We start from the raw sequence: 12,004 nt of genomic DNA, 5'->3' as shown, positions 1-12,004 counted from the left end.
GGAAGAAAAAGGCGAGGCCACACACTGTCGAGGCACATCCATTGGCAAGAGTCGTCCCATGAACAGATATATGAATATGTAAAGTCGGTGTTGAATGAGTCGGGTTTCGAGGGATGCGAGAGGCATGTTGATTACAAGGCATCGGCACGCAAAGCATAAAAGTCGTGTCTCGGCTTCGGCTTGTCCTGCTTGGGGGGGGGTGGTGGGTGGGTGGGGTCCAAAGGAACCCCACATGCATTTCATGTATATTTGTTCACACAATGTAAATAAAACACATCATTTTTCAAGCACGTTTATGTGCTGTGTTTTTTCTTCTTCTTCTTCTTCTTCTTCTTCTTGGGAGGATGGAAGAGGAGTGAGTGGGAAGGAGGAATTAGTGAGTCTCTCTCTCTCTCTCTCTCTCTCTCTCTCTCTCTCTCACTTTAGACACGTTCATACACTTCTTCTTCTTCTTCTTCCTTTCTCCTCCTTCCTCTTCTTTTCTCTCTCCCTCTTCAAAGGCAGAACGAGTATTCCTATTCCAAAGAGCTTTTATCCACAGAAAACAGGTAGAAATACTGAGAACAGAGCATTCCTCTTGTTACCACATGTGATGGCCCAACTCACCATTTTCTACTCTGGCACAGTCAATGTCTACGATGATGTCCCTGCAGACAAGGTAATACAATACATACATACATGCATACATACATACATACATATATTCTGTATGTATGTTATGTTTGTTATGTATGTATGTATGTATGTAAGTATATATGTACGTACCTATGCATGCATGCATGCATGCATGTATGTATGTATGTATGTATGTATGTATGTATGTATGTATGTATGCCCTGTTATTCCTTTCTATTCTTTCTCCCCTGTTTCTGTTTTCTAAATAACTATTTCCTTGCTGAATTCCTCAGGCTCATGCCATCATGTTTCTTCTGAATAATCCTCAGAGAAATGGTAAATGTGACAATCATGGGAATGATGATGATCGTATTCGCCGTCCTTCGACCACTTTGAACCCTGCTCCTCATGTTGAAAAGAAACAACAAATTGTGTGCAAGAGATCTCAAGCTGGTTGTCTCTCTCTCTCTCCCTCTGTCTTTGTAACCACCCTTATTCAATTATGCAATTTGTTTTGCTTGTGTACACCCACAAGGTTTGTGTGTGTGTGTGTGTGTGTGTGTGTGTACAGAGAGAGTGAGAGAGAGATAGATAACACTAGAATTTTTAAATATAGACAACATGCGTTAGGCCTTTATTAGTGCCATGTACAAGGCTTGCCCCTTTTCCCTTATGTCAACCCTGGAGGTTTTGGATCTTTAAGAGGTTCAACGTTATGGGGTTCTATAGGTGTGATCTTTACTTCTCTTTGGCTAGGTAGGCAGAGCCTTGCCTATAGCTGTGTCTAATTTTAGGTCCAAATCTACAATATGCCATGAACATTGAGAAAAGCTCTAAGACTTCTTGTGGATGTAATGGAGTGCGGACCTATACATTCTGATCATGCATCGACATGTTTTAATGATGTACTTTCTTCTTGGTTATAAGCATGCATCCATATTGACATAATGTATCTGTATTATATCCCTGTGCATCTACATCGTGTAATGTAGCACTCATGATTTTCAATGCCATACACTGATATTATGCTACATAATATCAGTGTACGGCAGTACATATAGCCATGTATCATGATGGGGCACTCTCAGGTCGTGGCCACACATTCACATATTGTAATGGTATAGTCCTAGTTATGCCCATACATTGTCATTAAGTAGTGGGATACTTCTACAATATGGTTCATTTGCTTCTTGTTCATCTGGTATGCATAATTGGAGATGCAAAAAATATGCAGAAATTGGTTGTTATATCTGGTGTGAATATATGCAGAGCTGCCTTTTGCACGAAAAGCATCCCTCGCCCGCTTCTTAGAGAAACGAAAAGACAGGTATAAAACACCTTACTTCTTAGGGTCTTAAGTGCCAAATGCAGAACAAAATTAATATAATGCCAAAGTGGTCTCTAATCCTTCTATCAATATGTGGCTCACTTGCTTCAGAGTCCACGCCAAGCTAGAGTCACCTGCGTCTGGAGAGGACACTAACAGTCCATTGGAGAAGAAGGCAAAGTTCTCCTCAGAGAATGAAACATGTCAATAGAGTGCGAAAAGGACAATGGCCGACTAATGCTGATGTCAACTTTGCATTGATATGGTCACCTCGGTCTACTCATTCTGAACCAAGATGTCTATTATATTTTATGTCCAGCCCTTTGTCTCGAATTAACATAAGCAAACGACCTTCCATACTTATATTCTTTGATCGTGGTTGGCATAATCTTCTATGTATCTATCTATCCATATATATGAAAACTGTCTTAAGTATTTCAAAAAAATACGACCTCAATCATTCCATACATGATAGTTAGATGAATATAGGTAAGTTGGTAAGTTTCTCTGCTGGAGATGAGAAGGTCATCACTTTTAATCTGTATATTATGCATGGTCTTATTTTAAATTAATGGGACTCGGTCTCTATATGCTGCTTGGTTATCTAGTAAAATAATTGGATTAGTCAGTGAGATTTGAAACATGGTGGAGCAAGCTTATAGAAAAGATGGCTTAGTACTATGAGACATAGATTTTATTATTGTTCCTTAGGGGTCAATAATGATCCATGGGTTCAAAGTCAAGCATTATCTTGTTGTGTGTGCTGGTAAGAAACTCTTGTCATTCAAGATTTTTACCAATGAATCTGTAGGAAAGCAAACTCAAATATGGTTTACGAAGGAGTATGCATTAGAATGTGTATTGAGACTGCAAACTTGTTTGGGATGAAACATGCATAGCTGATGTCTCTCCTATTGAGAGACTAGTTATTCAATGGCCTGAATGGTGGACAAGGGAATGGGGTCAGATGAGTGTGATTTTCTTGTTCAGAGATAATGGTGTTGTCGGCTGGTGCTTAAATTTGGGGATGTCTACCAATTCAGCTACGTATCAACCATGACATCATGACTTGTGGATTCTCTATTTGTGCCCACCTGACATGGGGAGGACTGGAGCCATATAATTGGCCTTGATGGGTAACTTGCCCTCTTGATAGGATGAAGACAAGATAGCTTGTTGGTGAGTCAGTATAGATGTGTGGAAAAACCTTAGGTTTATTGTAAGCCTTTTTTCACAGGAAGCACAATCTGAGGCATTGAGAGAATATTGTAGACTTGTTGGAGACTCAGAGATCAGATTATATCATATCGACGTAAAGATAAATGTGGATGAGTCCACCTAATATGCTGATTTCATGCCACCTCCATGTTTGATGTAGTCTGCTACCTTGTTGATGTACTGTTGAAAGAGGCTGGGAAGAGTGAGCATCCTTGCATCACACTAATGGTACTTGGGATTACTTCCAATAGTCTCCTTGGATATCCACCCAACTCATCCCAGCACTTGTTTATATAGAGCATGAAACGGAGTTTTTGTAGGAGGCATTCCCTTGGTACAAGATCAAAGGCCTTGTGGAAATCTTCAAATCATCCATGCAATCACTTTTTTTGCATCTTTGTTTGTTTCAGCAAGCAATGTAATGTTAGGATGTGATCAGTGGTAGTCTGCTTCTGGTAGAGAAGGCTCTCCTAAATCCTGCATGGCCGATGGCTCATATCTCTTTGATCTCAGTGTAATTGTTGAGTTCCAATACATACATAAAGTTTGGTGAATGAGTGATCAATCATGATAGTTTGATAGTTCCCTAGTTAAAGGGGTTTTCCTAACTTATGGATGGGCACAACCGTGTGCATGGTCCATGTGTTGGAGGGCCTCCACAAAGGCCCTATTAAAAATTTGTGCAAGGATAGGGGTAAGTATGCTGCATGTATAAGGTGTTTGCCTTGTAGTCTTGTGTGGTCAAACAATTGTCCATGTTGAAGGCCCCTAGATGGCCGATTTAACCTTGTATGAGTTGAAGAAAGAGGTGATAAAAGACTGAAACTACAATAGTTGTAGTAAGGAGGGTTGATGAGGGAACATGACACAATCATTTTGCATTAGAATGCCATAGTTGTGGATGCTTGATTGATTGGCATTGGGGTTTTTGTTACAATATCATCAGGCATTGGCCAAGTCTTTGCTCATGAAGAGGTAGTATAAATCAATCTCAATATTGTGCTTCCTCATAAGCATGTGCCTGTTTATCAAATTATAAGTGTTTTCTGAAGGTTTATTATACATCTATCCATCTTCTCGAGGCTTGTCATGCAATTGGGTGGGCAGTTGTTGAGAGAGAGAGAGAGAGACTCGAGATGTGGATCAAGCTATCGCGTTAGAGGAATGTCCAAATCCTGCTCATGTTGAAAATGTAGATTTATACTTTTCTCTCATGTCATGCCTTCCTATTTCTGTTTATCACTCATTGATTTCTCTCTCTCTCTCTCTCTCTCTCTCTCTCTCTCTCTCTCTCTTACTCAAGTCAAAGAAAGTTTTATAATTCATTATCTATTATACCATCCCTCTTATGAGAACTTAAAAGTAAATTGCTGCATTGATATGACATCGGATATTAAGTCGAGAGAAAGAAGAGCATAAGATATTGGCTTGCTTAATTAACTGTCTTTCGAGAAATAACTTCCGATATGTTGAACAAGGTGGGTGTGAATGTAGGACATTTGCTAGCATAAAACAAATTTCAATTTGGTTTGTTAGGTTTTCTTAACACTGCCTGATTTTTCATAGATTCTTTTCTTGTAAGAAGAAAGATATATTAACGTCTTCTAAGACCAAATTTGGCCCATGAGAAAATTGATTACAATAATGGGATGTGTACCAAATCATCGAAAAGTAGAGCTTTGTCCTCAATGGCATCTCATCTCTTTGCTACTATCTTCTTGCATCATCTGTTTCCTTTTTACGAGCTCTTTCTTTTGTAGTTTAAGCTTTGTTCATACCCTGAATTCGCAAAACGTACTTTCATACACACATACTTGGAGTATATAATACTCCAAGCTCACAGATGCACTTCCCCACACACATACATATACAAATTACACAAGACATAATGGTTTTGGCAGCTCACAATGTAAGACAACTGGGAAGAAATGCTATAGAGTTTTACAAACTTGTTATGTTTTTTAGAGTATAGTCAAACTCAAATCTCCTGTCATTGTACTGTCACTTATTGATCAAAGGTACCTCTTTCTCATCTGGAGAGAGATTTTAACCTGTCCAATGCAAGTTTGATAATTTGATGTCGAGGTTGGCATCAATTCTAATTATGAGCTCATTTTAAAGTATCGATACCTAGAGAACTTAGTCTAGGAATGAGGCTTACTTCTAACTTAACGGCTTTATTCTACTTTTAAGAAACAATTAAGCACTTGAGGGCACTCCAATTAGGTGGTTGGGTTTAGGGTTTAGGTTTCAGGGTTCATACATCTCTATTCTTGTTTCCTCCATTCTGAAATGTGTGATTTGCACCTAAGTTCAGTTTTTTCTCGCAAAGACAGCCATTCATTTTATGACTTCTTACAATTATCAGTAAAAATGGTTTGGTGAAACTCGGCTATTGATTACATCTAATGTTCGGCAACAATGAAGCATTGTAGAAAAACATTTTCAAGCTTGCTTGCAAATTGTAGTTTTTCAAAGAAATTGTAAAAATCTTCATGGCATTTGACAGTTCTATAGATTCGAAAATCTATCATAACGGCCAGTCAGGAAAACTGTATTATTTGTTGTGGAAACACATCAATTTTAATACAGCATCTACGTTTTTATTCTCCACCGCTTCTAAAATGCAGCATCCTCCTGTCTGATCCTGTGTAAGAGACATTTACTTTTTTCCCAGAAATTCTTGGAAGGTGTGTTCATCCAATGCTCAAATCCACTCTTTAACTGGTTCTGCATTAAACTTGTATAAATTGACAAAACAGCAATACAGATTCTAACTTTGCTAGTAACATCCATATGATGGGGCATTTTCTTTTATCACCAACGATCATGGAGTCTTCTATTTCTATTGGGCAGCTCTCAGATTTGATAGTTCATTGTTATGAACATTCAATGGTTATTACAAAATACTAAAGCAATCCAACGTTCACAAGAATTGCACGTTTTTCAAAGTAATTATGCAAAAGTATAAATCCATCCTCAACAACCACAAACATCATTATGTAAAATGATTGTATTAGTAAAAGACCATGCCATCATTTCAATATTTACAAGCATTGCTTTCAAAGTAATCATGTTGAGGAAGAGTCACCAAATCAACTAAAAAGTTTCTTGCTCCATTTGGAGTTAATGTTCATATAGAGCAGGCTACACACAAATTTATGTCAGCAAAAAGAATATGATTGCTGGTGCTGTATATTCCTCATCCTTTTGCAATGTGCCAAATTACACACAAAATCCTGCTTGGCCAACCAGGTTAAAAAATATTCCCGGGGGAAACTTTGCCTGACACAATGCGCAAACACATCAGATGCGTTCTTTCTACACTTACAAACATTGTAACAAGGTAAGCAATCATGCAGAGGAAAAGTCAAGTGTCCACATAAAACGCATCAGATTTATTGTTTGACGTTCAAATTATTGCTCACACAAGATGGTTTATACATTATTCTGAAGATTGTCAACAAAAAGATCCAAAATGTTCTGCATTCCTCAATCTCTCTTTGCACGGGCCACATTATACAAAATCTTGGCCTAACAAGTACAACTTTTGAACCTTATATACCAGAGGGAGACCTAGACTATTATGTAGGTCTTCAATATTATATATATAATACATGGATCTCAATCAACATTTTCTGCACGAAATGACCCCATTGTTTAGATTGTTATATATTACCAAGTATTTGTTGGTAAATTGAAAAAGTAGAAAAAAAAGTCCAGTAAGTGCTTCGCTATTTTCCCCCTCTGTATCTAAAACAAAGCAGTTTGCCCAAGGGGGCAGAAATGATATTCCTTCTCTTTTTTGTAAGGATTAAATTACTTCCAAAATTCAGCCTAAAAAGAAGATTCATGCAGATCCATTCTGCGACAGCAAATCCATAATAGCGAGCGTCTACATAAACAAAACAAATATTATCATTGCAAATGAACTATGACAACAGCGAAAAACAATATAAATGAGATTTGCAAGAGATCGTTATAAATAAAAACAAAATTGGATTGGATATTGTTAAGAGGAAAAGAAGGACACTTTACCTCAGGGACAGAGAGTTGTAGCCGAAACTTGGGACCATCATAATGGAAAAGAACTGGTCTAAATGCATCCTCTTCTAATGGTTTGCACATTCTTCGGACTCGGATACGGACCTATTTTCAAATGAGAAGTCCCATCAACTTTGAAACAAATTCTCATGAAACACAAAGAAATATGCCAAAAATAAATTGTATTGGTAATTACTACATTTTAGCATTAAACCCAAAATCCTAAACACATATGACATCAAAATATTAAAGATATTGATTGCATATAATAATATATCAAACCTGTGCTGGAAATCTTGATTCTCCTTTGTTTTTCTTGTCTTCCCATGCTGTAGGATCAATGTTCGAGCCGCCAAAACTTGCTGCCTGTAAGAGCAACTATGTCAGAATATGCAAAATCCCTAATAAATGCCAAAGGACAAGGAAGAATTTGCAGCTGTATCTTAGGTATTCATTTTAAGATGAAAGATTTTCAGGCGATTGGCCAATATATTTTTGAATAATTCACTGAAATATTTTCAAAAGAAAGTTGCCGGTAGTATTTGCCAAAAACATATCAAATGTCATAGAAAGCTCACTGGGTGATTGGCCAAAATATCTTTGAATGATTCATTGAAAATTTTCAAAAGAAATATGAAAGTAGCCAGTAGTATTTGCCAAAAACACATCAAATGTCATAAAAAGATCAGCGGGCAATTGGCCAAAAAATCTTTCAATGAGTCTATATTTCAAACGAATTATGAAAGTTTCCAGTAGTATTTGCCAAAAATACATCAAATGTCATAGAAAGCTCAGCCCAATATTTCACTCAATTTCAGACTCCATAGGACAAATTCAACCAACCAGCAAAACTTCAAGTCTTTAAAGATCTCACTTTTAATGTGTCATAGAAATGATTAAAGGAAATACATAAGGCATGTTCCCATATTAGAAACGTCCTAAAACCCCAAAGCCCCATGAGCACAATTTATTAATATTGTGAAGGGAAAGAAAACCAACCTCAAAGATTCCATGGAGTTGATGGGTGGTGTAGTTGTACAGAAACAATGGCAGCCCGGGTTGTATTGTACGGACAGAGTCTCTATACCTTTGTGGCAAGCCTGCAGTTCGAAGAAAGAAAGTGTCAAATCAGAATATATTCATTTATCCATAATAACTGTATCAAACCCATCTATTAATCCTGTTAACAAAACCTAGTGACATACGATGCCATCAACATAAGACTAATCACAGAAACTAGAGACATAGATTCATATTCCAATGCATAAAACCGTCGAATCATCCACAAACTTCGCTTAAAGAATCCAACTACATAGAATCCTCATCTAGAGACACGATCCTCAGATACCATCATCTGAGGATACAAACCTTAAAACAACTTTAAAGACAATTGACCTCTTAATACCATCAGGAAAACCCTAAGAGCCACATAATCATCTGACAACGTTCTAGAAGCCATTACTACCATTCAACATTCTAGAAACACCTGTACTTTCCATGAAAAACTAGTAAGAAATTATAGACATATATAATACTGCCCTCATAGAAGCCTAGACAAAATCTTATTCACAAATACAAAGCCCATTAGTATTGAAATAGATCTCTGTGATACCATGAATAGGTTTCAAAGGTTAACATAGAAATCTAGATGCAATGAACAAACTGATTACATATGTAAAAGCTGGGATAAATAAATAAATATATATATATATATATATACTAGAGACATAGAATCTTCTGATACCATCCATTGAATCCTCATAAAAACAAATATCAGATTATGTCAAAAACCGAGCACACGAAATTATTATTTATATAATAGAGAAACAATACTTTCCACTACTTACCGAACAACTGCCGTTTCAGATCTTCTTGCATGGTGTCATTGTTGCATACGAAGATGTAACCCCCAAGTGTTTCATTCCTTGGCAAACTCTCTGAGGCTGGAAGTGTCTTGAATCTCTTATCTACCACAGGTGTAGAGTTGTTTGGAGAATTAGGATTTGCTCGTTGTGAATTGGAGTTTCCTTGTTGTGAGTTCTGACTAGTCATCATGTTCCCACTAGGTTTCGAACCTATGGTTTCATGTGAAAGAATCCCTTTCTGAGAAGACGGAACATAGGAGTCGACAGCTTGATGATGATTGTGTTGCTTCATATCCATATTCAAGATCTTGTTTATCATACTATTCACAATCTCATTCTGGGCTGAATTATGGTTAGGAGCGGAATTGGCCTTATGCTTATTTTTTCCTCCAGATGAGTTTGGCCTATTACTACTATTTGATGATATATTCTTTGAACTCTTATTATTATCACTATTGTTGAGAGAAGAAGCCATAACTCTCCCCCCTCCATTAACACTGGCATGTGATGCATTATTATTGTCATTACTTTTGTTGTCAAATTTTGCTCTCATATTGGCGCTCATAGCTAGCCTTGCAGCCGCCATATTCCATTTCTGATCTTCCGCATGAACCATATTATCTGATTCATCCAAATTTCCTAGTTTGCCATTATAATAATTGTTGTTGTTGTTGTTGTTGTTGATCAAACCTTTGCTTTGTTGATGATGATGGAAATTCATGTCGTCACCAAAAGGCAAATAATTAGGGTAGAGATGAGCCATGGGGATCTCTAAAACGAAACAAGATCAGTCAGATAAAATTAAACCAGGTCAGGGTATGTATATAACTCCCTAGGATAAGGAGAGGGGAGATATATATATGTATATATATATATATATAAGAAAAGTGGGTTTTTCCCAGAGGGGAGATTAGGGTTGCAGAAGGAGAGCTGTCGACTTTGGACAGCGATGGCGGAAGCGTTTAGTAGATGCGCGTGTGTGTATACATAAGAAGAGGGGCAATATAAGAGAAGGGGAGGGGAAGAGAAGGGTATTTCCTGCTCATAAGGAGGAAAAACTAGGTTTAGCAGAGCAGAAGGAGAGCTGTCGCTTCCGGAGATAGCGATGGCAGAGCGAAGCTTCCTTCCCTACTTACTCTGTTTTTTTTCTACAACGCGCCGCCTCCTTCCTTTGCTTCTTCTTCTTGCTGCTTCTTTTTATTTATTTATTTTATTTATTTATTTTTTAGATTTTAGATTTTTCTTTTTTTGCCTTGCTCTTCACTCCATTTTTAGGGCTTGACTTTTTCTGCGCTTTCACACTTGTCCGGACAACGACTTGTCTTCTTCTTCTTCTTCTTCTTCTTTCTCTACTTGTTAAGTGGCCAAAAAAGCCTATGTTTGCATCATGATTCATCACATGTGATCCACCACCCCACCCAATTTGCTACTACATGGAAAATACATGGGATCTCTCTCTCTCTCTCTCTCTCTCTCTCTCTCTCTCTCTCTCTCTCTCTCTCTCTCTCTCTCTCTCTCTCTCGTTCTACCTCTCTTTCTCTCTCTCTCTCTCTCTCTCTCTCTCTCTCTCTCTCTCTCTCTCTCTCTCTCTCTCTCTCTCTCTCTCTCTCTCTCGTTTCGATTCTCATAATGGGCCCGGCCTCTCACAATCGCTCTCTCGTGGACATTAAAAATCTCTCTCTCTCCGTAAATAATGCCTTCCATTACGAAAGAAAACACCTCCATGACTAGCTTTACAACAAACTTTAGCGCCCCGCGAATCTAAATACTACAAATTTGCTCAACCCCACCCCACCCCCCCCTTACACCAATTTAGATGACAAAATATGATGACATGTCCCCTTGCACAATTGTCTCTCTTCGTGGTTTAGATTCCCTGACTTCTTTAAACCTGTCAATTGCTACAAAATAAGTCCTTTTTAACTTTGCAACGCATTTCCTCCAACTTGTCTATTGAAAATAAATGCATTCCACATATTCCAATTGAACCATAGCCCTTAATACCTCAAGAACTCAAAAAAAAAGTTGGAAATGGTGTATCGCTCCACTACTCTCCACATGTGCAAATGCCAAAAACACAATTGAATGAATATATTGTTGCACCAGTCATAAACATCCAACTAATTTGATGCACCCACAAACCATTCTAGCCATAGGGCATGAAAGACATCGATGTTTATTACATTTCAATTCCACTGAACAAAAGAAATGCATTCCACTAGCAATCTTTCTTTTGTTTAATGCATTCCCCAATGGTAAATCTCTAACAACAACTCTCCAAAGGAATACCTTAGCCCATAGAATCAATTGAGAACCCCAACATGTAGTAATCACATGATATGTCCAAGAAATGTTGTTGAAGATTTCAATTGGCCAATATATTCATTATATACGTAAATGAGACAATGACCAATTTGTCACAAATTGATTATGTGAGCAATTAACAATGAGTCAATATCTCATTGCATCATGTTGACAACTTTCTTTTACGTGCAACGCGCACTGCAATGCATTCATGCCTCGAACATCGAGATTATTTAACCTTCGTAAACCTAAGAAGAATTGTATGTAGATAAGCAAAGGATTTCTCGAGAAGTAGAACAATTCGCATTTGCACATTAATAAATGGTTTAAGAACATACAACCTTCATAAAGGAATATCAATTAAAATAAAACTTCAACATGAAATTTGTTATTGTTGTACAATAATGAAAAGAGCTTATGTTTATATGGCTTTACAAACTAGGTTTCCTAAAAAGGCCACCTTAATAAAAAAGTATACCATGTGTCATTCATCCAACAATACGGTCCCATGTCAATCACCGAGGTTGTGAATAATCTAAAATAAAATATACCATGGAAAACAATATATGAATGCAATAATCCTCAAGTATGTGTGCAAATTATCAATGGAAGAAGAAATCTTACGATGATC

The 12,004-nt window shown here is 37.4% G+C and overlaps 2 protein-coding genes across 2 annotated transcripts; one reads left to right on the top strand and one right to left on the bottom strand.

Annotated features, from left to right (window-relative positions):
* Positions 1 to 472: 472 nt before the first annotated feature.
* LOC147867922 (protein TIFY 10b-like) lies at positions 473 to 2,254 on the top strand. Its single transcript, XM_087315836.1, has 4 exons — positions 473 to 658; positions 909 to 1,068; positions 1,885 to 1,942; positions 2,054 to 2,254. Exons 1-4 carry the CDS (start codon positions 593 to 595, stop codon positions 2,151 to 2,153), a joined length of 384 nt encoding a protein of 127 aa, XP_087171962.1. The 5' UTR covers positions 473 to 592; the 3' UTR covers positions 2,154 to 2,254.
* A 4,650-nt stretch (positions 2,255 to 6,904) lies between these two features.
* LOC147867921 (uncharacterized) lies at positions 6,905 to 10,115 on the bottom strand. Its single transcript, XM_087315834.1, has 5 exons — positions 9,052 to 10,115; positions 8,204 to 8,304; positions 7,487 to 7,570; positions 7,199 to 7,309; positions 6,905 to 7,055 (listed from the first exon to the last, which is right to left on the bottom strand). The coding sequence occupies exons 1-5, from the start codon at positions 9,830 to 9,832 to the stop codon at positions 7,011 to 7,013; spliced, it is 1,122 nt and encodes a 373-aa protein (XP_087171960.1). The 5' UTR covers positions 9,833 to 10,115; the 3' UTR covers positions 6,905 to 7,010.
* Positions 10,116 to 12,004: the final 1,889 nt, after the last annotated feature.

This window comes from Azolla caroliniana, unplaced genomic scaffold, assembly GCF_043228905.1.
Source record: "Azolla caroliniana isolate FFs.n. ecotype wild unplaced genomic scaffold, voAzoCaro1.0.p SCAF_2, whole genome shotgun sequence".
Classification (NCBI taxonomy): Eukaryota; Viridiplantae; Streptophyta; class Polypodiopsida; order Salviniales; family Salviniaceae; genus Azolla; species Azolla caroliniana.
This window is presented reverse-complemented; position numbering and strand designations above follow the sequence as displayed.

Coding starts and splice junctions, on each gene's coding strand:
- LOC147867922 (XM_087315836.1), top strand. CDS start 593: ATGGCCCAACTCACCATTTTCTACTCTGGCACAGTCAATGTCTACGAT. Junction 1,069..1,884: donor GTGCAAGAGATCTCAAGCTG/GTTGTCTCTCTC, acceptor GAATATATGCAG/AGCTGCCTTTTGCACGAAAA. Junction 1,943..2,053: donor TTAGAGAAACGAAAAGACAG/GTATAAAACACC, acceptor CACTTGCTTCAG/AGTCCACGCCAAGCTAGAGT.
- LOC147867921 (XM_087315834.1), bottom strand. CDS start 9,832: ATGGCTCATCTCTACCCTAATTATTTGCCTTTTGGTGACGACATGAAT. Junction 8,305..9,051: donor TCTGAAACGGCAGTTGTTCG/GTAAGTAGTGGA, acceptor TTCGAACTGCAG/GCTTGCCACAAAGGTATAGA. Junction 7,310..7,486: donor AATCAAGATTTCCAGCACAG/GTTTGATATATT, acceptor ATTTGAAAATAG/GTCCGTATCCGAGTCCGAAG.